The 27,879-nt window shown below is 44.7% G+C and overlaps 1 protein-coding gene across 2 annotated transcripts in view; it reads right to left on the bottom strand.

Moving 5' to 3' along the window:
• Positions 1-1,802: 1,802 nt before the first annotated feature.
• NLRC5 (NLR family CARD domain containing 5) overlaps positions 1,803-27,879 on the bottom strand; it is a 52,120-nt gene continuing 26,043 nt past the window's right edge. Inside the window, exons 19-48 of one of the 2 annotated variants that reach the window (XM_085315727.1) lie at positions 26,889-26,972; positions 25,787-25,876; positions 25,613-25,660; positions 25,095-25,169; positions 24,063-24,146; positions 23,011-23,094; positions 21,926-22,015; positions 21,758-21,820; positions 20,985-21,068; positions 20,465-20,548; positions 19,742-19,831; positions 19,372-19,437; positions 18,526-18,609; positions 18,353-18,436; positions 17,596-17,682; positions 16,920-17,000; positions 16,294-16,377; positions 15,828-15,911; positions 15,009-15,092; positions 14,213-14,296; positions 14,040-14,123; positions 13,261-13,344; positions 12,212-12,295; positions 10,994-11,077; positions 9,756-9,839; positions 8,668-8,751; positions 8,206-8,289; positions 5,923-6,006; positions 4,718-4,801; positions 1,803-3,583 (exon numbers count right to left, since the gene is read on the bottom strand). In XM_085315727.1, coding sequence (XP_085171853.1) covers positions 3,499-3,583; positions 4,718-4,801; positions 5,923-6,006; positions 8,206-8,289; positions 8,668-8,751; positions 9,756-9,839; positions 10,994-11,077; positions 12,212-12,295; positions 13,261-13,344; positions 14,040-14,123; positions 14,213-14,296; positions 15,009-15,092; positions 15,828-15,911; positions 16,294-16,377; positions 16,920-17,000; positions 17,596-17,682; positions 18,353-18,436; positions 18,526-18,609; positions 19,372-19,437; positions 19,742-19,831; positions 20,465-20,548; positions 20,985-21,068; positions 21,758-21,820; positions 21,926-22,015; positions 23,011-23,094; positions 24,063-24,146; positions 25,095-25,169; positions 25,613-25,660; positions 25,787-25,876; positions 26,889-26,972 — 2,455 coding nt within the window. In that variant the 3' untranslated portion in view covers positions 1,803-3,498. The remainder of the gene's footprint in view (positions 3,584-4,717; positions 4,802-5,922; positions 6,007-8,205; positions 8,290-8,667; positions 8,752-9,755; positions 9,840-10,993; positions 11,078-12,211; positions 12,296-13,260; positions 13,345-14,039; positions 14,124-14,212; positions 14,297-15,008; positions 15,093-15,827; positions 15,912-16,293; positions 16,378-16,919; positions 17,001-17,595; positions 17,683-18,352; positions 18,437-18,525; positions 18,610-19,371; positions 19,438-19,741; positions 19,832-20,464; positions 20,549-20,984; positions 21,069-21,757; positions 21,821-21,925; positions 22,016-23,010; positions 23,095-24,062; positions 24,147-25,094; positions 25,170-25,612; positions 25,661-25,786; positions 25,877-26,888; positions 26,973-27,879) is intronic. The other variant, XM_085315728.1, reaches the window with a different exon arrangement.

Raw genomic sequence — 27,879 nt, 5'->3', positions numbered from 1 at the left:
AAAACAAAAAAAACCAAGAGCTTTTCACGGCGAGAACGGAGGGAATTAGCATGAGAGAGAGAAACCGCATGGACTGRCCCGTGCCCGGCTGGTTCGGGGCACGGCCTGAGGGCTGCTTGGTAATCCAGGGCGCTCCCCTTGGAGCTACGCTAGCTACCAAAGGAGCTGTTCCACTGAACACTCACTTTGCAGTGGAAAGCCTCCGTTTCAGGGCGGGAGCATTTTGCGATGCAAAGAAAGAGCCTTTCAGAAATTTCCCGGTTTGCTGCATTTTTGTATCATTACTGTATTATCGCCTGTTTTTCTCCCAGCATGACTTTGCCAACGTGATCGCAGGAAAAGCCTTAAAAACACCAGTCAAAGGGCTGGCAAGCTGTCTCCCTTGTCACCCACCTCCCCTGGCGCCACGAAACCGTGGCTTTTTGGAGAGGTGCCGCCTCACTTGCCGATCAAAAAATGCCAGTTTTATGCTGCCCTGACCCTGACAGGTACCAAAGCGTGGGTTTGGCTCCACGTTCGTGTTTGAGCTGATTTATGCCTTCATTGCAGACAGCACCGTTTTTCAGGAGCAAACTCACCTTTCTGTGTATTCGGTACCTGTCTGAACTGTGCAAGAAGTGAGGTTTTTGTCTGCAAACAGAAGCTTTGCAATCAAAAGCCCCCGAGACTGCAGGCAGCCAGAAGCAACGGAGGACTGGGGTGTGGAGGATCCTGATAAATTTCCATTTTGGGGCCATGATAAATCTGAAACTTAATAGTAACAGCTCTAAAACGGACCACAATAATTATCTAGTCAGCAATCGCCTTAGTACTCAGCCATGTCACGCAGTCCCAGATGGCCTCTCCTGTCTTCCTGCACACCCTGAGATTAACTTAAAACCTCACAGCTGGACAAAGCCTCCAGGTTCCCCATGAAAACTTTTCAGATGCGACTGCAACCTGCGAATAAGGAAATCAGCACACTGAGAACAAGAAGCACAGCAAGGAGAGGCCAGCCCAAAAGTACCTCGCATTCAATGTAAGAAACGCTGGGGACCATCATAGGCATCATTCTGTTTCATATGTAACTCAATCCAAATCTCAACTTTTTTAATGAAATGTCCACTAAGTGTCAGAGCAACACAGTATTTAAAGGCCTAAAGCAGTGATTAAATCCAGCTAGCAGCAGAGAATACATAACCTTTGAGTCCATGCACTCCACGGGAGAACCCAGTTGCTCAAAGATAGCATGAAGCCCTATTTTAGCCAGTCCAGATCACTGGGCTGTAGACAACTGCTTTCCATTTTCGGGTTTTTGCTGACACCTGGTGTTCTGGAAGAGATGTTGTCTGATTATGCCCTGCAAGTCCTTTTGCTTTGGTTATGGTGACCACTCTCTCAGCTCAGAAATGTGTGTGTTTGGGAGCTAATCTTGAATTCTGAAAAGAAACTGATAAATCCAAGCGTGCACGTGGATTCCAGAGGCACTCCTTATCGTCTGAAGTAAGCAGAAATGCCGCATGAATAGATTTAGCACGCCTTGCTATTATGTTTTTACAAGCCTCGTGGTATTTGATGTATGTTTCCTAAGGTCAGGAATCTGACCCCTCAGGAGGAGTGGAATCTCAAGTTTCATTCATTTTTAAACAGTACATTTCATTGCAGGGGAAAACAATCTGGTATTGTGATCCAAACCCAATAGACCTTTATTAGAATGGTTGCTCTACCCAAGGCAGTCATATAGCGTTAGCATCCAAGATCCAGAAACCATAAGTAACTGGAAACGGAAAAAAAAAGGAATCCGTGATCAAGCGCTCAGTGTTGTTCTAGTTTATTCAGTTAGAGCACATTTATTCTCATCACAAAAATGAAGGAAAAACAATATACAGGATGGCATGTTTCAAAGCAGTGAAAAATAAATTACCATAACACCTGAATCAAATCAAATCAAAATACAGTAGTACTTGTCATCAATACAAGAAATACAATACAATGGAACTAGGCAGACATCTCTGACAGTAGTGGTCACTCTGTCCTGGAGAGCTGTGAAGAGCCAACAGTATAAGACACCTTTTTGAAGGTGATCACACTACCTTTTGTGCCGCTTTGTTCCTTTGATGGGCACTAGAAAGATTTTCGTCTGCAAATTAGATCTGAAACTACATATATCTGAAACAATAGCAGCCACATTTAGTAAAGCTTATACTTAAACTCCAGTGTTTAAATCTCAGGTACTTGAATTATAGCCTAATAAGGAATTTCAGCGTATTTTCTTTGTTGTAGTTTTTAAATCCTTTTCAGAATACAGTCTGCTCTGCAAAATACATCCTACCTCTGTACAATAACATCAATATCTCACAGAACTTAATGTTATCCTTAAATAAGGACAGTGGCTCCTCCAGAAATAACAGGCACCAGCTGTCCATCTCCTCTGCTCAAAGGTTTGCCTGATTAGCCTTTCTGTTTCATTCCAAAAGTCTGCCTTGCCCAATTTAGACCAACAATCTATCCCCAAGCGAATGCTGCTGTAAATAAAATACCATAAATAAACTCACCACAAGGATTAAATATCTCCAGCGCAAACATGTAATAAGAAGTACATACAATATAACAACTTAATAAATAACTTGAATAGCATCACCCAACTCATTCCACATATGCAAGGGGCAGTCATGGTCTGTCTCATCTGCTACGCAGCAAACTCAGTGCTTGGGATCTTCTCCCTCCAGTTCCCACACACCCAACATCCACTGCCTAGAGATATGCAGGCTTTGGGATTTAGGGAATGGTAGAAAGCTTGAAGGGTCCCTTGTGTAGTCAGAACAGCAGCATTTTCAGGTAACTTGCCACTCACTTCACCTCAAAGAGATCAGTGCAACCAAACATTGCAAAAACCCAAAGTTCTAAAAAAGCACATATGAGAATATCCCCTCACACTGAACAGTTTTGTTACAAATTATTTTGCAACCTCAGTCCTTTACATTTTCTCACTGAAATCTATGATGCTGGCCCTTCCACATCATCATAGCACAATTACTGGTTGTTGCTGGACAATGATTTGAAATTTCAGAAGTCTAAGTTTTCACTAGGAAACTGAGGCAATTCTGTAGGAAAAGGAGCTTGCTACAAAGCAAACATTATATATATATATATATATATATGTACTACAGTTATATATATTACAGTTTTTTCTCAGAATCATAGCTATATTTCACAATTTTCAAACAGCCTATTTGAGTGCATTTCTAATAGTGTCAGATTTTACATCCTCCTCTGGAAGACATTCATTCTTTTACTAGTATCTTAATCTTTGATAATCAAATATCCCATAAAAGCTCACAATAAACAGAAAACATGTAAATGTTGAAACTTGGTTAAGTGCAGTGAAGGAAGACCTCATGCTTACGGTTTTTATTTGTACAGATTTTGGCTTCCTAGATTCTTCAGAATCCCTTTTAGTGCAATTTTTAAGGGCAATGGAAGAAAGAGAGCAGCTCCTAGTCACTCAAGGGACTTTCTTTAATAATAGAAGGAGAAACACAATCTTGAGTCTTGGCTTGTCAAATTCTCAGCAAGGCCCTTAGGCACCGGATTGTTCCACAACCTACAATGGCAGCAAAGACGTTATTGTAGGAGGTGGTGTGGTGAGGCAAGGACATAGTTTGGTGAAGACAGCAACTGACTGGATGAAGTAGCTTTGGGTTTTTGAAAGCAGGCCCCATGGTGAGAAAGAAGAAAGGCATGGCCATGTCTCAGTGACAGAGGAGCAACCCAGCAGCTAGCTCGAGTGAGCTAGACAAGGGAGAGAGAGATTAAGGCTTTGAAAGTCCTCAGGCTGCTGGGATCTCAGAAAGGGAGAAATGCTGAGTCACATAAGCAACCTGGATTACATGAACCACCATTCTAAATCTACCTAATTTCTTCAGGTTTACCCCAAAGCTGCCCATGTTGGACCTTTACCTTGCAAAGGGAAGTGCCCCAAGGAGTCAGTGCGACTGTATGCTGTTCTGCACCCAGCCGACCTCAGCAAGCACACAGCAGCCCCAAGCTACAGCCAGGACTAGAAATATTCCTCAATGGTTGCTCTGAGGCTGCTCTCACTGTTGGTGAAGTCAGAGCCTGYTATGGGGCAAAGAGACCACTCCCGTAGGATTGGACAGTTGGCTTCTGGGACTTGTGTTACCAAAAAGTTATCAAAGGAGCTCTTAGAATAGTGACTTTTCAAATGCGTGAAGGATGGGTAAGGTCTCTCTTGCAAGAGAGAAAGTTTCTACTGGAGTTTGATACACAGGGTTTGGCGAAGCAGTGACACAGAGTGGGAAAAACTARAAGTGTCCAAGTATCTGCAAGAAATGGATCCCAGGAGAGAGGGTGGGATGGGGCAGAAAAAATATGTAGGAAGTAGAACCAGATGTAATGGGGAAAAGAAAACTTAAAGGGAAAATGCAACAAATTTCCTGACAGGGAGACATTATACAAGCAACCTTCATTTTTGTCTCATTTAAAGCCTTGAAATCTTTTCATTCCCCTTTTCCCATGGCTTTCTGAGGTAGTGGAGCTGCTCTAGAAAACCCTCAGCTTACTTGGTTTGTGTTTGGGTCCTGTGCAGTATCCTAACTCCACACTGGCTAACCCAGGACAACGGGCCAGCTGAGTCACGTCCATCTCAGGACTGGTCACTCCAAAGCCTTTTAGCTGAGCAAATATCCAGCCACAAAGTTCTACGATACCTGCTCACCTTATGAACTGAATTTTTGGGCACTTGGCAAGTTCCTCTGCTAGCTTTGTGGCCCCACAGGCTCCAATGAGATTTTTCTCCAGACTGTCAAAAAGAGAGAGAGAGCGCGAAAGAGCTTTTAAAAACTAAACAGAATCAGGAATGGAAAACAGTGAGATTATCACTGCCTTCTCCTATCCCAGAAGGGCCACACTTTTGCACAAGCACAGCAGTACTCCACAACTCACATCAGCTTCATCTTTATCACCACAGCCCTGTTCATACAAGTGTGAGCTGCTCCCCATGACATCCTTCCAGTAATAGGACTTGTAAGCAGACCTCCTGCTCTCAGAGCATTCTGACAAAGCCCATTGCAGCCTTGATGTCAAAAAATGACAGAAACAGCTCCTCTTGCCTCATGCAGAACGTTTGTGTACCTGCTGAACAGCCAGGCAAACTCTGCTATGGAGTTTCCTTGGCCAAGACAAATAAAAAACAGTTTCTGATCCACTGAACAATAGACTAATATTTTCATATAGCTGAGAATATGTATCATATATTCCAAAGGCCCAAGAGAGGAAAGCTCCATGAACAGTTCTTTTGGCAGGAGATGACATTCTCTCTCATGGGATACGGCTCGGCTTGATGCAACAGAGCCAATGAATGTCCTGGTGAAGTCAGCCCCAGGCTACTGGTTGCACTATAGCTCAGGAGCAGCTTTTGAGCTTCCTGTGAGCTCCTATGGCCCAAGACCCACAGTCCAGTTGCTCTATTCTGGGGACAAGAGCTCATGTTTTGCTGCAAACGTTCACAAAGGAAGACTCTCTGAACAAGCTACTCTTCTAGACCATTCTGCTAGTCATCAAAAAAATAAAAACTTGCATCAAGCAGCTCACCTGAGGTCATTAGATGCTCTGTCTCATGCCCTAGAAATACCAGTTTCTCTTCCCTGACTCAAACAAGGAGGTTAGCAGGATTAGGTTCTGCTTAGATACCTACAGCAATAAGACCTTAGATAAAAACAAGTGCCACTTCAATGCCTCTCTACATTGTTTATCACACTAGGAGGGCTGGCCACTGGTATACACAGCAGGCTAAGCAAGAATTTGAATGGCAGAAGCCTGTCTCTGTTGTTCTTAGCATGCATCCCCTTACTGGAACAGCTGCAATTGAAGGCTCAAAGATACAAAAAGTTTCCCTGGGATTGCTCTCACAGTCCTACTCACTCTAATATCTTCAGCTTTTCCATCCTTGGGAGAGCACTGGCCAACTCTTGGGCCCCTCTGTCACCAAGTGTGTTCCAAGACAATCTGAGATGGACAAGAAATTCCAACTRGTTAGTCAGCCAGGCCCAATGGAGGGTGAGCTACAGCATTGCTGCAGTATGACCTGTCACAGATTAGCCCAGTCATTTACAAGAGCTCATTGCCTTCTTATCACAGCAGGTAAACATTCCCCTGCTCTACAAGCTTAACTGAGGAGTTTCCTCAGCTTATCACGTCTTTCTGTGTATGATAAGGCACCAGGCTGCCTCACCACACAGCCCAGGGGCAGTGGTTATCTCTGGAGTCCTGTAGGACCCGGGAATGAGATGCCAAAGGTGAAAGTGACAGTTGAGCACACAGCTTTATCCCAGGATGCTCATCTTTGTGCTGGTGGTGTTAAGCTATTGTGGAAGCTACAGTGGCCCTCAGACCTGCTCTTAAAGCCTCCCTCTGTCTCTGAGCTTTTTCAAAGGATAGCTCACAGGGCACTTGAAAGGGTGGGTTTTTCACTTTCTGGTGTTTTAGCACATGAGAAAATATTTCAGATCTTTTTTTTGCCACCAGCTGCACAGCCAGACCATTTTTGGATGTATTCATGTAATGAAGCTCAGTGTTTCATTACAACACTCAGCTGAATGATCCTGGGGACACCTCATACAGTCACTCCCCTCCCCAATTCTGGAGAACTCCAGAATTTCTATGTCACATGTAGGAGCCAAAAATAAAAGCAGAACAGGAGCTGGCTTAAGAATTGGTGCCTTCCACTGAAAAAGTTCATGGGCTGCTCAGGGATTTCACAGGTGTCTGGAGATTGCACCCCATGGTCATTTGAATCTTTCCACTGATGAAACCCACATGTGCCTTCACTGTTAAGATAAGCCCCCTCCTAACACTGCAAATAAAGGAAATTCCATCAATCTAATAAACTAATGTAGTGCAGTACTAGTAACTCCCCACACAGTTAACTAGCTCTAGTGTCATGCTGCAAAGGACAGCAACACACCTATGCACTGAACACTGCTTTACTCATCCCCTTACTCCATTTCTGACTCCCCAGGAATGTTGCAAGACTGCTGTCCCCCACCTGGATTACATGGCATTAGCATCAGACATCAATTCTCCTGGGACTGGCAATCAAATCCTGCTTTGACCTTATGCCTTGAGTCCCAAGATATCTGTGATTGCCACACAGATACATTTCAAGGGAAGGAGAGGAAGGTCTGATGGGCTTATATCCCGTGTATCATTTGATCCAAACYATTCATGAGTACTTTGTAGAAGGGTAAATTGAGGCACTTAAGAGTGACATGACAATAAAGGCTTTCCCAGCTGGCCACAGTAGAGCYGTTTTAAACCCTAAGTCTGACTATCCACTAAGCAGAGCTGTATCCTGATACAGCAGTGATCTCAGCCTGGTTCCTGGGAGGTCTGTCCCCCATCAGTAGCTCCAGCTGTGTCAATCTTTGCTACTGCTACAGACAGCTCCAGATTGATGAGGCCACATACTCCACGGGAGCCTCCTACCAGCATTGAAGTTAAAGTACTTCACAATAGGGTAAAGGGCATTTAAAAAGATAATAGCTAAGGCAGGTTCACTGCAAGCTCCTTGTTGAAGTTCTCTTGGACAGGTGAAGACACATCAGAATGTGGTTAGCCTCTCTATGCTATTTATTAAAAACACATTAAACATCCACGATTCAGTGCAACTCCTTTTATTCCAGTGTGGACAGGGTTCAAATGGATAAGTGAGGTTTCAGTTGGTGGTACCCCCTGTTCAACAACAAACTAAATTCCCTTTGCTTTGAGCTCCCAAGTTCATCCTCTACAATTTCATAGAGAAGCTCCTGCTCTGCTGTGAGAGCCAACTACACCCGTCTCAAAAAATGGAAGCAAAACTTGGAACAGAGTTGACAAGGACAAGGAATCTGTCCCTCCTCCCAAAGGAGACGCTAAAGCATGAAGGACAATGAGCAGAGTCTAAAGATGAGTGTTTTCCTCTATGTTCTGTTCAGCTCTTCAGACTCAGCTTCCAATAAGYTGCTAGTTATAGCAGGAAGTGTTTCCCAGTGAATTTAGTCAATCAGTAAATCACTAGTAAATTTATCACTAAAAGGTAGGTAGCAGTAAGTATCACTAAATATTTAGCAGGGTCATAAGTGCACTGTAACYGTGATAGTAACAGCTGATATTAAGAGAAGCACAACCGGTATGTTGGAGGAAGCCCCCATTCATCCCCACACTCACATTATCTCCTCCATGGACGGGCACTGTCTGAAGCCATGAGAAAGCAATTTAGAGGCATCATCAGTGATTCCACACAGTTTCAAGCTGAAGCAAAAAGGAGAGARAAAAAAAAGAAAAAAATAATAAAGGAGGGGGTGTTTGCTTTGCATTTCTAGCAACTTGGATTCAACATCAAAATCAGCGAACAAGAAGAGAGTCAGGTATTATGTAACTACATCTGAGGCTCCCCTGGGAAGTACAGAGCTTCAGACTCACAGATCTGGCAACGGGGAAAGGCAAGTGAGCTCTGAGCTGTCTGGCCACATCCCCAGCCGGTGTGAATGAGCACAGTATGCTGGGGTGAGAACCAGTGGGGAATACAGCACTGGCGCTGGCCCCATCTGCTGTGCTCTTGTCCTGATTGTGCTACAAACAGGGCAGCCACGCTCTGTCCTGGTAACATTCAATGTCCTGGTTACTTACTCAATCTTTTGGAGGTGTTCAAAGCACGGCAGTCCCTCAGACAGGACATGGATACCTCCTTCCCCAAGGTAATTTTCTGATAAGCTGTAAGAACAACAGAAAAGGTTTGAGCAGCTGTAGGAAAAGCAGCTACAGTCAGAGAAGAGCCAGAGCCAAGACATAACTCCGTGAGTTAACAAATCAAACACTAGTACTCAGCCTAAGTTAAGTGAGGGCTGTAGCGACAGCAGAGACAGGCCAGATTAGGACATGGCAACTCAGTGTCAGCTTCCTGCTCAGCGAAATGGGAATGACAGCCCTGCTCTGACCGGCAAGCATAAATTCTTGCGGTTGTGAAAGGCCTGGAGACGGTAACATGGAGTTATGTTAGTGCCTGAGATGGATGGAGCTGCAACATATTGTGTATTGCATCTGAAACTGGGGGTGAGAAGTTATATTAATGACTGGTGTGACTGAAGAGGAATAAAGGTAAACTTGACCAAAGGATCAGTGGGAAAGAGACATTGCTCTTAAAGGCTCAGAGGGCTCCAGTAACTGCCTTCCAGTCCTTACTAGTGTATGCTACTCCATCCTTATCTACCAGTAAACATGAGCCATGACATCTGTCCCACCTAAATTACCAGCACCCTAATTCATTTTGTAATTTTAAAATGTACGTGTAACAGACAAAGAATAGTGGCATCACAGGTGCAGGAGGAAGAGTTATTTACACAGCGTGCATTCTTTCAGTCCTGTATTAGAAATTTCGTTGCTCACCACATACAAAAGTCCAAAGGCACCTAACTATAGAAACCCAAACAAACAGCACTGGCAAACTGGTTTTGACATCTAAATGGATCTAAGCTGCCCCCCCCCCTCCCCCCCCCGGCAGTGCAGAGCAGCAGACTTCAGAGAGGCATTTCCTCTCATCCTGTGAAAAGCGTCGAGAATCGGTGGGCAAATTGGCTTCTGTGGAACCACCCTCAGCCCTGAGCACAAAAAGAGCCTATATGACTACCTCAGGCCTCTGAGCTGAAATGATTTGCATCCACAGAGTAGTATCAGCACATGTGTTCGGCACCATCCCAAGCACTCCTGCCATGGCCTACCTTATCTCTTTCAGCAGCCGACATCCCACCAGGGCTCTGGCCAGCTCTGTGCCTCCTGTTGGCCCAATGTTATTGTCCTGAAAGCTGCCAAAAGAAACACAAGGACTTGGCTTTCTTGGGTTGGGGGTTATTTCAGGATAAAGCTGAAACAAAAGTTCATATTTAACTAGCTAAGAAGAAAACTGCCATATCTTTTGAATCAGCACCTAGTGTCGGAAATAACCTGAGATTCTTGTGGTTCATTCTTAACGAAGAGGTCTTGAACACAGGGTGGTAACAGTGAGGGCCAGCAATGTGCCTAGTAAGTCACATGGCTTTCTGCTGCTTTGGGTGACAGCTGGCCCTACGGACATGCAGATCACTGGATTTGCCCATGCTCCCAATGAAGGACTGCATTTAGGCAGTTGATGCGAAAGCAAACGCTGCAGGGCACGGCTGGGAGTTTGCGTCCAACTCTGCGCACAAGGGATCAATTTGAGCTGATGGTGAGGAACARCCTTAGGAACCAACGAGTGGATAGGTCCTCAGGTCTGCAGATATCCCAATATCTTTCCAGTGGAGACAAGAACCTATCCACAAGGACTGAAGTTTCCCAGCACTGGGATTGCTTTTCTTAGTTATCTTTTGAGGATACTTTAGACGTAGCTTGGAAATCATCCTGTAGGCTAACYGAGCCAAGCTCTTTTAACTTACAGATCTGTTGCTTTGCTACTGTGACACAGTATGACAACATCCTATGGATTAGAGCCTTGGAAAAACTCCCATAGAAGGTTTAAAAATATAACGTCACTAAGTTCAGGGGGGAATATGACTCAGGTGACTGCACAAAATAATAAGAGACCACACAGATGTTCATATTTATGCTTACATTACACCAGAACAAGAGAACAGCCAAAGGCATTAGGAGCTAGTGTAATCAAAGTCCATTAAAAGGGTTTTCTCCTGTATACACAACGCTTGATTCACCTGTAAAGTAAATGCTGCAAGAGATTATACAGGAATAGCTGATGTGACACTGCTGATGGAGTCACTTAGGGCAAYAAATAATAAAGGAATATGGTCAGTGCTTGATGCCACAGAGTACCTGAAGAGCGTTTCTCAGTCCTGAGCCACTTAAAATAATCTCTGACCCATGGACCACTTCAGTTTACGCCTATTTYCCTTTTCAGCACTTTCTTTCAGCGATTCCAGATATTCCCAGGATATCCTGCTTTCCTGGGGCAGAGATGGACACTTACTGCAGGATCTTCAGGTCACTCATGCGAGGCAGACAGAGGGCAAGTTTCACTGCTGTCTTGTCACCAAAAACATTCCTAGGTAGTCTGGAAGGAGCAGAAACAAAATATTACTGACAGCAAACTACAGAGCCTAATTCCTCACCTGTATGTGACTGACWCATATCTGTAACCCACATTTCTCACCCACATGTGTGTGGGACTACTGTGGAAGGAGTGAATGTCCTCAATCAAAACACACTGGGGATGGGCAGGGATAATGAGGAAGTTTTGTAATCCTGCAGCAGAAGCTAAACAGTGAAGTAAAATATGCTATGCTMATGCTGTAGCAATGCTTCTGGATATCACTGCTGATATCACAGGCAGACAGAAAACTATATAAGTGACTCTTATTCTTTATTCCTTTTTTTGTTGTTGTTGTAAAATKTTGCTGCCTTCTTGCACTCAACTTTGCTTGTTCCACAAACTAGCCAAGTCAGGACTCCTTTAAACAGAAGTGTGTCGCCCCGCGAACATGTTAGAGGCCTTCTGGTCCGCAGCAGTAGAAGGTGCCCTGTGTGTGTGGAAGTCATCAGACCCAAACGCCACATTTTGGAAATGCTATTTCCTCCAGGCCTCAAATGCCTCAGGAACACACTGATCTTCCTTACTGGCTGGGTTGTATGATCAGCTGGAATCACACTGAATTTGCAATTTATAATATGTGCCCTTAGTCCAGCACCTTACAATCTGAAGGTTATGTGAATAGCTCCTGCATTTTCTTTGCACCAGAAATAACATTTTCTAATGCTTTCTTTTTCTTTTTTTTTTTTTTCTTTCTTTTTTTCTCTCTCTTTCTTTCTTTCTCATCCTGTAAACTAGTCTGGAATGAAATGACTGATAATAAACTCAGCTGTGAATAAAAATTCTAATTGTCATCTACCCTCCATTTTGCAGCCACACAGACTAAAGCTGATTTCTTATGCAACACATGCACTGCATAGCCCTTGAGTTTCAGCTCTTCCCCACTGATGGAGCCTGTACAGTTTTTGTGAGTCTCCGAGAGACTGCAATGAATATATAATCCCAAAACCTAGCWGATACAGCCATGGGTTTTGCCCTGCTATCATTAGAATTAGTGGTAAAACTGATTTTGACTTTACTGGGGCCATATCAGGCTTGATTTCTATGCTTTTACTTTTGCCCAGCTTCCTGAAGGGACACTGGAAATGACACACTTACAGTAACTCCTCGACATGTTTGCAGTGGGCAAGAGCGTCCATGAGCTTTTCTCCTCCAACAGGACTAGGRTTGTTTCCAGACAGGCTAAAATAAGCATGAAAGACTCTCAGTGACCGAACGAGGACCGGAATGTACCAGGTTAAGGTGTTTCCTTGTGGGCTGKTGTAACAGGAGACTCAGGGCACTGTAATGATGGGCTACATAGGGCTGCAGTGGTGTGTCCAGCAGTGACACAGGTCTCCAGAAAATGCCTTGGGAAAACAAGATTTGTAGTATATTTTCATTAAGTACTGAGACATTCCTGTCCATGCAGTTATCAGGAAAATGGAGCAGTTTTTTCTCTATTAGACAGAACTGGGAAAATCCTTATCTTGTTCAAGGAGTTTCCAGGGTTTTTAACTTTAAAAAATTGAGAAGAACACCCCAGATTTGAGCCTAACAAATAGAGCCTAATTTCTGTTCCCTCAGAGAAGACACAGCTTGAATCCCTATCTCTGTGAAAGTAGCTTGTCCAGAGACTGTGTCCTTGCTCTGGCAAATTCTCAGGTTGACTCCTATTTCCCCTAAAGAAAGAAGGACAACACAGCAACAGTGGGGGGCCACAACACTGGAAACCCTACATAGCCCAAGAAAAGATGCTGCATGGATCTTACACTGGTACATTTCCCCACAAGCCTGCAAGTTTATTTTCCAAGACATAATGGAGCTAGCAGAGTCTCTGTTCAAAAAAGCTAGTGAAATCAGGCAAGTGCCCATCACTGTCTCTGAGGACAACTGCCTGCAAAAATGACTATAACCTTCACTCTTAGAAAGTTTGCTACACCAGCAAGAAAAGCTGGTGTCAAGCCCAGTTGTACTTAGGGAAGGCAGGAGAGGAAAGACCTTCCATTGCCTTTGTAGATTTTTTTATGAAGTCTTCAATGAGACTTAAAACCTTGGAAGGAGTTGGAGCATTGTATAAATGAAGGCAACTCAGAGCTTCCCACACAGGCTTTCCCACCAACTGTGGCTATAACCAAAATCAATCCAAGTAACACATGGTGACTCACTTGATTCTTTTCAGGTTTGGCATTTGCAGCAGGACAGCAGCTATATTTATCAGGCCTGGATCTCCAATCTTGTTGTGACTTAAACTTTAAAGAAAAGAGAAAAAAGGCTTTGTTTTAGAGGAAAATGCTAATGGCAGACATCTCCCATCTGCCCATGACATAAAGTTCACCTCTGACCTTGGCAGCAGAATCAAAGAGCTGCCTCTCTTAACTGTCCCATGAAAACCAAATAACTGTTAACGAGGTTAAAAAAAAGCACAGAGAGCAACCAAAATCACTGCAGGATCTTATTAACCGATGAGAAATTATTCCACCCAAAATTCCAAGCCAGGCTTGGTTACTGTGTTCCATACTACTATGGCCATAAGGTGGAGAAGGGACGGGACGTGGCTGAAGAGGAAGGCAAAAAAACAGAGCTATATTGGGATTGGATCTAGATTCAGACCTTTCCAGAGCAGAGAAGTGCTGGGTCCAAGGCAATCCCAGGAGAGAAGGGAACCTCCAGCCCTGTGCTGGATCCAGGAGATTCCAAGGAAGACTTAAATTTGGAGGTTTCATTTAACACATGTGACTGCAGCAAAGTGGGATGACACCAAACTCTCCCCTTCTGAACATGAAGTTCTGATTTCCGTTAATTGAAGGTACCTCAAGAAGAGCATTTGGCAACATCCCTGCTTTTGTAACAATACTGTGCATAAGCACACCTGGATCTCCCCCAAATGTCACCATTAGTTCTCACCTCTCTGCTGATAGGAGTCTGCAAGAAACAAGGAACTTACTTTATTTCCTCCAAGTAGTGCATTTTCCTCAAGGCTTCTGTGAGCGTGGAGCAGCCATCATCACCAATACTGTTATGGTTCAAGCTGGAAATTCCCAGAAAAAAATGGATGTTAAGCTAGCGTTCTTCAAAACTGCAAGCAAGGCTATAGGTGAGCTGCAGTTATATACTTACAGAAGCCTTTTCAGAGATGGCATCTCACAGAGTCCTAGCACAAGCTTAGGAAGGGTAGCATCACTGAGTCTCATGTGGCCTAGGCTAAAAGATGAACGAACACAGGAACAACTAACTACTGCTGGGTCAGGGCAAGGTGCAAGTGCAGTCACGTCAGCAATCAGAGCAGAGGAATGCAGAACAAGGGCACAAGAGGAATAGGAATGTATTTTAATCCTTGTGAATAATTTTCAGCTTTGCTCTTTGAAGTGATTCTGTTGGATGCTTTTGGATCCTGATAAAGCACCAAGAATCCCAAATCTCTGGAGAAGAACTGCTGTTGGCCTCAGGCTGCCCAGCCTCTCATGCCACAAGATGCCACTATGACTGGCAAAGCTCTTAAGACAGTGAAATACAGAGTCCAGCTGTACTTCAGAAGGTACGTGAAGGCACCTGGAAAAGCCACTTCATAGTGCAGGCCACCAGACCACCCTCTGGGACTAAAATGCTGGCTCTGGAATTACTGCATTGTAATCGCTGCCTCCCAGCCAAGACATGATCCATACACATACCAGCTACCAAAGCATTTTATTCTCCCATTGGACATTTCCTGCCTCRGACCATCGATCTCAATCTCTTCCACTCATCTCTCATTGCAAATAAAAAGGAAATGTTGATTCTTCTGCATCTAAAGTCCACCAGCCATCAGGAAGCACATCCATCTGCCCACACTACAGGCAGAAAGGAGAGTGTGGTTCAACTAAAGCATCTAGAAAGACCTGACAGACTCTGGACAGTCTGGTGACAACATACTTACTTAAGCTCCTCAATAGCCTGGCACTTCTGCAAGCCAGTGATCAAGTAATCAACTCCAGTTGGCATAATACTGCTAGATGTCAGCCTGCAAAACAGTAAGGATCAAACAAGAAGGTCAGGTCTCAGCCTATTGAGGAAGAGGAGAGTTTATTTCCTCGCTGATGGGCAGGGTGCCCCTGTTCCAACCTCTATCTAGCAGAGAAATCAGGGTCCAGCAGGTTTCAAGAGACTTCTATACCATCCATGCACAAGACTACAAGGATTGGGTAGTTCAGGAGAGATCTCAGAAATGCAGGATGCATACATGTACCAAATAACACAGTCTCTGCCTGAGTCAACCAACCCCAGCACAGAATATGGCCCACAGCATTTCACTGGGCAAAGATATTCCTTATAAACCTGCCTCTCATTTACAGGCAAAGAGGGTTGTGAAGACAACTGAATGGTATTCATATCAGAAAAAGCTCTTTTACATGGTAGGGCAGTATAAAATTATCTACAGCGTAAACAAGAGTCAGGTGTCAGTCTTCAATTACTTTCGCTTCAAAAAGCAAAGAGAGGAGAATCAGAATCTAGCCAAAATCTCAAGACATGCATATGGTACCTCAGTAACTACCTATAGCACCAATTGGAAAGAGCAGCAGAGTTTATAACCTAYACAGGACTCAGCACAGATCACAAAGCTCATGACCACCTTGGAGACAAAGAGTTTCAGAGAGGATCAGGGTGAGGTACAGGGTTTAACAAACGCTAAAACATAGGGGAGAGACCACAGATGTGCACATTCAGTAGCAGAAAAAAAKCATGCATGGGGACATACCCAAACTTCTTCAACTCTGGAAGAGGTAGCAGAACACTGACTAGCATTTCTGCTTCGTCACCATGGAGCTCAACGTGAGACCATCTGCAAGAACAGCACAACATGTCTGGGCTATACCCACTGACAACAAAAGGTCTGTACCTAGCCCACAGCTAAAGCACTCAGGTGCTGGGATACTCAAGAAGGTCCCGGGTCACCTGAGAAGGTCTCATGGAAGCTACTAGTCATGGTAAAATGACACAGTAGCTGGGGAAAGGAGCAATTTAGACACATTTGCAGGATGACCCAGAAAGCCTCTAAGTGTATAGGCCATTTCTATTTTCTATCCAAACACTCTAAAACAGAAGGCAAGTCCAGATGGCAAGGACTGGGACTTTGCACTGCCATCTCCCTTGCCCCCCTTCACACAGAAGGACAAGCTACCTCCTTTTCCCCCCCAAAAAGCCTGTGATGCTTGGCAACTCACCTCAGTTCCTGAAGCTGAGCACATTTTTCACGAACTCTTTGATAGAAACAAGCACGCTTGACTTCCAGCTTGCACAGGTTCAGTCTGTAGGATGCAAATGCACACAACTGTCAGAGATGACCAGCAGTCTTTGCAGCTGCACACAGCTTTCCTATGGCAGCATCCTTTAGAGCAAAACGTAGGAATAGATCAGAGCTTGCAAGCGCCCTCTCTGGGCATCCTGGTATGTGCTGTCTGCCCCACAATCCAGTGTAGGCAAGCACGGCCCTTTCCCAGGAGCACAAGGACAGAGTTGCCTTCTTTGGCAGCTACACAAAGGGAAAAGACAATAATGCTGTTCCCTCCCTAGATGCTCATGCCAAAGCCAGAATGTCTTAAGAGTCTCCAAAAGCCTGAGTGACCACAGTCCTGAGAGTAAAGTAGGCACTTTTTTACCTCATGCAGGTCTAGTATGGACCTGAAGAACATTGGCCTGCAAGGCACGTGCACATCCCTCAGCATGTGTGGTACAGMGGTGCTTTGAAACTGAGCACATGGAGCCCAGAGCTCCAGGTCCTACTAAGATTTTTTTTGATCCTATGGTGAGTTGCAGAACAAGCAGTGAATAATGACAGTGACTTTCTCACCTGCTAACGACTGACTCCACCTTCTCCAGGCAGGGTGGGAACACCATGCATAATTGGAAGAGGGTTTTATCTTTACATATCCTGGAAGGCAGAGATGAGAGAACATCACAAAATTGTGTATTCTTGGAGGGAGGGGAATCCTATTTTCCAAAAGAATGATCAGGAGGGCTGGATGAGACAGGACTACGCTATTGCACCTCTCTCCCAAGAGGTTTGCAATGTTTAACCTAGTTCCAGAAACACCCTCTACTTCTAACTGCGCCAGTCCAGGGGCAGCTGAACTCACAAAGACTGCTTCCTATGGCCTTGTGATGTGTTTTCTGGTGTTCAGTATGACACAAGCACAATCAGAAGCTTTTTCTGAGATTGGGAAGACATTACTCAGCTGGATGAATTCTCCATGCCTAATACAGGCTAAATAGCTGGGTACCTTTCCCCTAGGTGAGACCAGGACCAGGGGCTCCCTTCCACTATCTGATCATAATCCATCTAAGAATTGCTAACTGTCAGATATCTGGATCAAACTCAGTTCAAGTTGGCAAGTGGCTTACAAATGCACTGGAAACAAAGAAGAGAGAATAGTAGAGCAAGTAAGAGCACCAGCTTCAATACTGTTTCCTTAAAAAAAAAATCAGGCTAAAAGAAAAGATATAAAAGAACTTGAGGYACTACTTACGTGATCTCGGTTAAGTTCCCACAGGCCTGGATAGCGAGCCCAAGAAGACTTGTGACACTTTCTTTACATACCCATGGCTCTTCTATGCTGTAAAGCAGAATATAGGCAGCTCTGCTTTATTCTCATGCATGGATCCATCTCCACCTCTATCAGCTGAGTGATCAGCACTCTAATATACACAGAAAGCCTGTTATGATCATCAGAGTGCTGTTATCTATACATAGGAAACAGGACACAAACTGGGAATAAAAAGATGAGAAGCAGCTCAGTTTCCGTGCAGAGGTGGATGCAAACTTCAACTTCTGTCCTGTCTGTCTACCACTAAAAGCAAGGAGAAGGAATGTGACCTTTGCACTCTTAAACAATACACTTTGGGAAAAGTGAAGAATTTGTTACCCATGTGAAGTGCATGATACTCTGGTGAGGCCTAGCAGAGGACACTTTAGGAATGTACTCACAGAGAATTAACATCCTTCTTTATAAGGCAGGTAAAGGTCTAGAAAGACAGCAGAAGCTACATYCACAGCTTTGTATGAAGCAGCAGAGTGCTCTGAGATGCCAGGGAGATAACCCCAGTAATGAATCAAGGAGATAAAGCTGAAATACCGACAATTGAGAGTCATCCACGGACCTTTCTCAAACCAACCGTACCTATCTTTGGAAGAACCACAGCTCACTGATTCTTTTCATGAAAGATGATCTTAGATTATCAGATGACCCCCAGGTTGATATCTAGAACATCACGGTGACACTGTACCTGATTTTCAGAGGACCCAGATTTTTCTTCAGGGAATGCAAAAGAGCCTCTGCAGCTTGGACTGTCACATTGTTCTTTGAGGATCTAGAACCAAAAGTCATTTCAAAGAAAGACTTGCAAACAGGCCAAGCCAAATAGGTCCAATACAGGCTTTTTATCAGTCATTAACTCACACATATTCTGTCAGATTTGAGCACTTTCCCAGGACCATGCACAGCTTTTCCAAGTGCTCTGGCTGAAAGTTGCATTCTGTGAGTCTGAAAGGAAGTAAAAGAAAGCAGCCTTAGTTTCTTATGAACAGTCAGATTTTCTGGCACAGCAATCTCAGGCATCACAGCCTTTCCTCACAGAAAAAGAAGGGTGTTAGCAAACCTTAAATGCTTTGCAGGGCTTCCAAAGCAGGTTCTGGCAATGCTTTAAAAGCGTCTGTTAAGATGTTCTCATGCAAACTTCCATAATGGGTTTCCTACGACAATGCTACAGCTTTTCGTAGCATCTGTGACTGACCCCATAGGGGCCATGGTGACACCAAGCAGGTATCTACCACGTTACACTCTAAGGTCCTGGTCATCTGATCATCTGTGAAGGGACCTGCCCAGAGCACACCCCAGGTCTTYTTTGATGCAAACATCTTGTTTTCTTCACTGGGGAAACTAAAGCATGGAGTGGAGTGGGGCAAGATATGGTTGGGTCTCATCCCCATATAAAGCCAGAAGCATTCAGATATAACCAAGGTGACATTGACTGAATAAGATCTATGAAGGCAGACAAGGCAGTGCGACATCTTCAGCAGACTGTGGAGGTGAAGAGGAGTCAGCAGGGAAGCTGTGAGATAAGGGATTCTTGGTGACATGAAAAAGCTCCTCCCATTAGGTGAATCAGTGCAAATGTACCATCTATTACTGCAAATTATCACTGTGCCAGAAGCTAGGAAGTGAAAAGCAGTTTTGTCTGCCTTTTTTCTAGAAAAGATACCACCTTTGTCAAAGAAATGACAAAAAAAAAATCTGTACTATTACCTCAAATTTTTTCTTGGGTCATCTCCACTTGTCAGCTTGATGATTAAAGCTGCTTTGGAGCACAAACTGCACAGAGAAGACATGTGAGCACAGGATAAAGAGGGAAAGTGGCTATTTCCCCAGTGGTSAGAATTTAAGAGTACATCAAAAGGCAAAAAGCAACACAACACAGCAATGATACAGTTACCCAACCCAGCTGTGCTTGGCCAGTAGAAATGGACATAAACAAAAGCTTTGAATGCACAAATACACATGAAGTTAGGTGACAATGTGGCCCTTGTCGCTATTGGCTGAAGATCACAAACTATAGGATAGCTAAGAGGAAAACACACAGAAAAAGAGTCAGGAATTAGTGAAAAGAAACACGTACCTGACTTGAACTTCAGTRGTATTTCCAGATGTTAAAAAGGCATTTATGAGATCCAGAACTCCATCCTGAGAAATCTTGTTGCGGCTGAGACTGCAAAGAAGAGAACAGGAAAGTTCTTCAAGTGTTAAGGGTGTTGTCTTCAAACTCCTTAGCCATAGAAGYGAAATTCAAGTTGGCAAAGCAGTTTGTGGGGTGCAGATCCCCTTTTGCCAGAGCTAAATGCACCAAACCCCTTGAAGACATAGCACCAAAAGCTTAGCTGACATAGCCAACTTCTAACTTGCCTGACTGGCACTACAGAGGCAGCCTGCACCTCTCTTCCTCCATCAGAGAGGGACAGAGGCCAGAATAAGGCCCAACTAAGCTCACAAGTTCTCTGTATCCCAAGTTATTCAAAGAGGATAATSCTCACAGAGACGTGATGAACTGAAAATGCAGAGAATCCTGTCATCTTCTGTCATGCTACCTCAGTCAGGACCATGTTAACTCCCACTGATGCAAAGAGAAAGACTGCCTGAGCAGTAGACTTTGGATCAGACCCTGAGTCACACCCATAGCTCAYTCATATCTTGGCTTCTCCAATAGGAGAGGTATGACAACTGGTTCCATGGGAGATCCCATGCAGACCTTTCTGCTAGGCACCTGCTGCTCCCGTGAGGCCTCCTGCTCTAGAAAGGGCTCAGGAAATTCCCYAAACACTCCAATTCACAGCAAATTTCTTACTTGAGGGAACAGGTAATGGGTGCTTGWTGCAAGTGGTCCAAGAGGCACCTCAGGCCTTCATCTCCCAACTGATTCCTGGAAAGACTGAAAAGCAGAAGAACAAGGTGAAAAACTGAAATGCAGTCTTTTAAGCAGTAATGCTCCTGCAAGAAGCTTCCAAGGAAAAAGATAAACTTCCTGGGCTTAAATCCCAGCTCAGCCAYTACAGTTCTAATACAAGCTGCTGCCCTACAAACATGAGCTCCAGAAAGGTAACTCTCCGATAAAGCCACAGCATGAAATACACCAAAACAGTCACTGAATGAAAATCCCAAGGATGCTGTCCTGCACAAGCTCAAGTCCTCTCGAAATACATATAGAGGAGCTGTGTGATTAGTAATTATCTTCTGTTTCCAAATATTTTGAGAGAGCACACTAATATGCACAGAAAGGCGGAGAAACCCAGGGTAATGCTGAACCGCACCAACTCAGCTCTGCCTCAGTGACTCCAGGTTCCAGGAACAATACAAGCTCTACTTACTCTACTTCGGCCATCCACCCATGTTGCTTCAGGACTCTGCAGAGCTCACCTATCTGCCCTTGACTGATGGCGCAGTCAATCAGTCTGTGTAAAAGACAAGAGTGTTAAAGTATGCTCAAGCAACTATGCTCAGCTTGAGCTCTGAGAGCCAACCATCAGCAGCTGGTTTTTTATACCAGTCTTTGTGCAGTATTTGGGTCTTTAACACTTGATCCCTCAGCTGAGGTGAATGTCCTTAGCTTTGCCCATGTTAGATGATTCTCACAGCACCTCCATAAAGTTGGTAATGGTCAGCCCAATGTTACAGGTCAGAAACAGACTTCTTATTGCCTGGGTGACTAACTGGAGACATGTTACAGCCTTATTTATGGGGACAGTAAGTGAATATCACTTCCATAAAGGTTGCAGATGCATGATACATACATGTCGCACAGATGCTCACAGGGAGTTGATCACCCAGAATTTGAGGAACATGAGGAAAATGTGATAGATAGAGCTCAACTCAGTTGCCTGTGCAGTGGGATCTGATGCCATTCATGATGACTAGGTGTAGTCCAACTGCCACTCAAGATATGGGCTTCTGCTAGCCCGTGGCATCTTAAATGATACTAAGACTTGCATTTAGGCAAGCCCTAGAACCTTGGTTACTAGCCCTAACTCTTTGATTACTAGTCCATATGTCTTCATACAACCACAAGGTTTGACTACTTGCACTAGTATTTCAAATCTAGTTAAAATAAGTGAATTTATAATTAAGTGTGGCATTCCAGTACCTGCAGGATGTCTCTTCACTTTCCATACTTGCTCCAAAATGCAAAAAAGCATTTTCACTTGACCTGCAGTAAACACAAAGAAAGTTCTTTAGCTACATTCTTCAAAGACAAGCTTTGTATTTCCTTCAGAGCTGAGCTGCTAGGCTACAAACAGCCTGATTGCCTTACCTCACTTCTACCTTTCTGATCCGCTCACAGAGATTGATGGAGTTGACCAGTAAGACAGTGCAATGTGGAGAAAAGTTATTGTTCCTAATACTGGAAAGGAGTGGAAAGAAAGAAGAATGAAATCAGCTCCCAGGAAGAATGGCTCCTATACATAGGATCTGATTCTCCCATTGCTTACTCTGGATTCATCCCATTTAATTCAAGATCACTGAATGAGGATCTAAAGTTTGGCGCATGGGGTTCTCTCTGTATCAACAAAGAAGGCAAGGCATCCCCAGGGAGAGTTTCAGATCTCAGCTGAAATCTTGGCTCAGTTGTGCTAGATCACCCTCTGCAAGCACTTCTTCATCTCCTTGGACTAACAAGAGAGCTTAGACCAAGGATTTATCCTGAACACTTCTTCTTGGGGTGGTGAAGGGCAGGCAATTGGACAGGAGGGACATTGCACTGAAAAGAATCTCCCAAGTGAGAGAATTCAGTCTCCCAGATGGCAGCTCCTCCACACTACGATCCCTTGCAGGAGATGACCAAGCACCTTCTGTACTTTTTGCCCCAGGGGTGAGGCTGCCCCAGTTCTGACTGCACCTCTGGGTAGATGCCTAATTCCAAGCCCAAACAGCTGGCACGCTGCTAGGAAACACTTGGCGTTGAGCAGGGCAGGACACCAGATCCCTGAGGGGGTAGGGCCAAGGGATGCTGGCCGCACACAGGTACTCTATGAGTGTGTTGTTATTGCTTCTTAACCAACAAGCCATACACCTTTTAAGGATTTGGGAAGTAACACTCCACGGGACCCAACAGAGGGTTAGTAGGGCTGCTGGGCCTGGGGTGGGCATTTCATCTCCTGTCCTTTTTCTCTCCTCTGTGTGTCATTAAAGAAAAAAGGCTCAATGCTGCTTCTAGAATGCATGGTTCTAGAAATAAGACAGATACAGGTGTGAAAGAGTTTGAGGGAGTCAGAGTTTTCTTTGCCTTGTTTGTTAATCTATAATAACTGGCTACTGCTCATAAGACACGCTGTGATATTAGCACCTTCTAGACCAATGTCTCACGGCAATAATCAAAACAGGGTCTCCAAACGTTACCTCAGTAGTGTCAGATGACAGAGGTAAGGCAGGAAGGTCAACAATCTCTCAATGCACTGGTCACTCAATGAATTTCCAGACAGGCTGCAAAACATGGAAGAAAACAAGTTCCAGGAGATGTTCRGACAATCTGTAAGTATTTCTGTAAAATCTATATGGACATGCATGCACACATGTGCATGGGTGAGTCATGAGCAAATGTTTAAACAAGGGTATGTCCAGAAATGCGCTAGTCCTTATGATTAAAGAGACTGGTCCTTGTAACTGTTTCTTTATAACCAATCAAAATTCCAGTTTTAAGTTTTACTTTTCTGTTAGTGTAAGTTTATCAAATTTTGCTACTGATGTATTTCCTGCATGCAATATTGGTATCATACTATTTGTTATTATTCATTTTTTGTTCAAGCGATATTCTTTTAATTTTCTTGGCACCAAACTCCTGTCTGCAAGGCGGCCAGCTCTTCAGGAGTTTGATTCATGGTTTACTGGACAAGGTATATTGCAAGCAAGGATCTCAAGGACTACCTGGTAGTAGCTGTGCTTTGTCATATGACTGAGGAAGACTAGGAGAGCATGTTCTCTGGGGTGTTTATACACAGACATGATAGACTTAGAAAAGGCCAAAATCTGTCTGAAACAGAAAGGATAGTGCCACATGTGGATTTATCAAAACCTCTGGGTGAAGTCTTAGGGCATTTCTAAGCGGTTGTGGTGGGTCAACTCAGAGGCCTCATATGCTGCACAGGGCCAGCTGTGAATGCTGTCTTCCAGCAAGCAGTCTGAGAAAGCAGCCTTGCGAGGAGAAGACATTTTCTTGTCCTGCCCTGGGCTCTACCCGGACAAAAGAGATCTCACTTGCCCAGAACTTGCACACTGTTACACATAGCCTGACTTCCTCCATTGCTCCTCAGCTGTAGGTACAGGTCAACTGAGGACAGCAGAGTGATGCTGATTCCCATCTGCTGCTGACCTGACTACTGTCTCTGCATCTGTGGGCTGGGAAGACAGATAGACAGACAGACAAACGCAGTTGCTGAGTGCATAGCACTTACTCTAATTCTGTCAGTTGGGTACATTCAGCCAGGATCTGGCACAGCCTGGTCACATCCTCAGGACCCATTGTGCAGTCCCTGAGACTGAAGCAAATGAAGCACTCAGGAGCTGAACACTTCCCATGACCATGGTATGGCAACACTCCCTCCYAGCCCCACCCCAAAATAGTGCATTACTTGAGTGTTGCCTTCCTGGAGCCACAWCATCAGTACTTAAATTGCATCTAGAGACTGGACGGCATCCTCCTCTGCTCAGTATCACCTCAGCTGTCCTGGAGCAGGGCTGAGAACAGTGCCTCCTCTGTCTTTCTCCAAAAAGGAGGTCTGAAAAACCTCCCAGGGTGACAAAGTCTGATAGGTCTGCATGGGATGAATGCAGCAGCCAGCCACRTCTGTATCTCATTAATTACAGGTGGCAGCCCCCCCACCACAGGAAAGCAAGACAGCATSTAAGAGCTTGGCCAAGCAGAAGGTGTACTTTTCATTTTAACATGTGCACTCGTAGCAGTGGATGTCCCAAGTCTGTCCCAGGAGGGTGTATTATTCACCCAACTGCCTTTGGAATATGACTCTGTCTCTCCAGTGGCCACACAGCACAAACAGTCGGGACAGGAATGATGGCAGCTGGCCTGGAAGGTTTTGCCAAATTATACCAGTCAAGACCTTCTTCCTTGTAACCAAGTGTTATTTTGGGGACTGGCCTCCCTGACCATTTTCAGCAGGGGAGAGAATGGAAAGGATAGATACTAAAGATAAACCTTTTCCACAAGTGTCTCTGTGTGGAATATGTGTCACCTCCCCCTCCCATTTCTGTGCCTGCCCCATCAGTCATGATGGGTTATGCACAGAGAAAGGAACAYCTGCTTTCCAAGAGAGCTGAATCTGCCTTTGAAGACAGGGCACAGAGCAGCTCTTTGAGGAGACRGAGCTGGAGAGGCACGTCGAGTCCCTCATGTTTTGCTAAAGATACAGACCCCACAGCCATCTCTCCTCACACTCCTCGGTGACAAACAGAAGCTGGGGTTGCCATACCTAAAGCAYTGGCCATTTGCTACAGGCATAGGACATGCCAGGAAGCTTCTTCTGGATCTGCTGGTACTTCTGACCCTGGAAAAAGAATGGTTTTCCCACCATCACTTGTGCTGATGCTATTGCTTCCATGTAGCACACTCTCCATGCTGCAGCTTGGGGAGCAGTGGCCTCATGCTCCAGTCTGCCTCCCTTCTCCACCTGCCAGAATTAGGCTCTCATTGTCCACAGAACAGAAAGGGTCTTACTGCCTCTCTCCCAGAGACCAGAGGGCTCTGCATCCATGGCTATAGCCCCAATCAGCACTAGGACACTACAGTCTGCTCTGTATCCTCAAACTGCTGTCAGTCACCCCCAAATACATTGCCCWGATACTTCCTGCTTCCACCACCCTGACTGGAGCTCAGAGCCAAATGGCTCTTTGATTGGAACACCTCAGGGACTCACARCATCACCACCTACATAAGATCTGGCGACGAGGCGCTTGAAAGGCTTAGACAGTTCAATGGGTATGATTTTACCTGATTCTTTCCCAAAAGGTTATATGAACCACCTGCATGTGTCCTAAGCTGTAACCAGAAGAGAACATAATTAGCGTGGAGTTCGAAGACAAACATTGCTGTATCATTCCCTGAAAACCAGGTCCTTCAGTCTTAAATAGTACAGAAACATATAAAAAATACTCCTGGCCATACCTGAGGTTCATTGTTTTAATGYGTTCCAGTGCAGATAAGGACTGAGCTAAGAAAAACACAGAGTTCAGGGAGATCTGATTGTCATTCAGCCTAGAGGAAGGAGAGGTGAAATCAGATGCTGGAATCAAAACTATTAGCAATTAACACAGAGTCATCGGATCAAAATAGATATCCTTGTCCAACACTCAGAGATTTCTTCTCTAGCACCTTGCTGCCCCTGTTTCCAACTACAGTTCTGCTCACACAACTCATTCCAGTGTGTGTTAAATACAGCTGTTGCTTTGAGAGTTCACTGATGCAATACAAGAAAAACTCTTTGGCTGCCCATGAAGTCATGGCAGTACAAAATTCACAGTAATGAAGATCAGGCTCAGGTCTCTCACAGTACCTGGTGTGACAGTAGGTAGCTTGCATGATGGTAGTGGGAAGAACCTAGATGAATGGCAGCAGTGTTTCATGGCACTGAGGTGAGGAGAAGCTGGAAACTATCAGTAACTGCATATCAGCAGTCTTATTTTGAGGGCAGTTTAATAATCAAACAGTGACAATAAGTATCTCTTTCAATAGAGAACGATGCTACAGCTCTTGACCCAGCCTCTTGAACAGTGCATTTGTAATGAGAGCGCAGGCAAAATATTCAAAAATAAAAGCCATGACCAGGGCAGAATTCAGACTTCACCGCTGCAGCTGGAGCTCCTCAGCATTTATCTTCCAAAGATACCCAGTCCTGGGAGGTGAAAGTCTGCTCTCCTCACCCACCTCATATGGAATGAGGAGAGGAAAACTTTGGTRGCCTGTTAAAGATCTCAGCCTGTTTTAGAAACCAGGCAACACCTTCCCACAAGACCACCTGTCTCCTTCAGATTACTGAGTGCACAGCCTCTTAGGCACTGATCTCAGTCAAGTTTCAGGTGCAGTCAGTCTATCCTGGACCAGATTTGGGGGAAAAAACAGACAACGCAGTGGATCTACCCTTGACAAAACACATCTGTATCAGATACTACACTTGATTCTGAACAGCTTTTCCCAAACCTAGACTGTGTTTGTACAACCACTACTACAAAAACCTATCTATAAGCAAGGAAAAACAGCAGCTACTTACTTGAGTGAATGTAACACTTTCAAACTCGGGACGAACTGAAACAGCTGCCAAAGGCCCTTGTCTCCCAGAGCAGTATTTGATAGGCTAGGATTTAAAGGAAAATATTTAATTTTTATAGGAAAAAAAGATAGATTACAGTGAGCTCTTAATATGGAGGCAGCCACCTCTGGAAACAGAATACTGGCACTCTAGTTCAAATAACATGTGCACTTCCTCCTCCCATCTGAGGACTAAAACCTACAGGGAATCCTGGGGCTGGAGTTACACCAACACAAGAGAGCTAAAAGCCTAGCCCAGGGCTCCTCCTTTCCTCATGTAGTGATCTCTCTGGGCTTAGAGCGCTTCTTCATGCAGTTACCAGGGACCAGGAGGCCACAGGCCTGAGAAATGATCAGCCTGGACAGGCCCAACAGAAGATCCAGGTATTAGTCCCGGAGAAAGAATCCCTCAGATGGATGATATTAGTGCCTAAGGATTAAAATGGGTTATGTGCCCGTGTTAGATCAAGAGGTATGATTGCTTATGAAGAACAAAGGCTAAAATCCCTCTCTCAGACTGCCAGGCTGTGGTACACCAACTACATGACCGCACTGCTGCTTGTTCTGCCCTCCAGATCTAGGTAGGTGTGTGTGTCGCCTGCATGGTAGACATCTCTCCAATCAGCGCTGGGTCTGCTGACTTCTAGGTGTTAGCAAACCAAATGATTCCTCCTAAGGAGCCCTAGCAGAGGCAAACACTTTGGTGCAGAAGGTTCTTGCACACGGTGCGTGGTGAGGGATCACTAGCAGAGCACAGSCTCCCACCCCACTTTGGATAGGACTCTTCATCCCCTATGGCTTTGTTCCCAAATGCAAAAATCACACCACAAGGCTTGTGTAATATCTGAAGCCAGGCTACATGATCAGAGAGTCCCTTTCTGGATTTATAACCTGTCATCTTTGCCCTAGGAGAACACTAGAACTGCATGTCTCCTTGGCAAAGTATGTTAAAA

This window comes from Rhea americana, unplaced genomic scaffold (assembly GCF_003343005.1).
Source record: "Rhea americana isolate MKP2758 unplaced genomic scaffold, rheAme1 scaffold_438, whole genome shotgun sequence".
NCBI classification, from domain to species: Eukaryota; Metazoa; Chordata; class Aves; order Rheiformes; family Rheidae; genus Rhea; species Rhea americana.
Note: the sequence above shows the minus strand (reverse complement) of the source record. Positions and strands in the feature narration are given on the sequence as shown.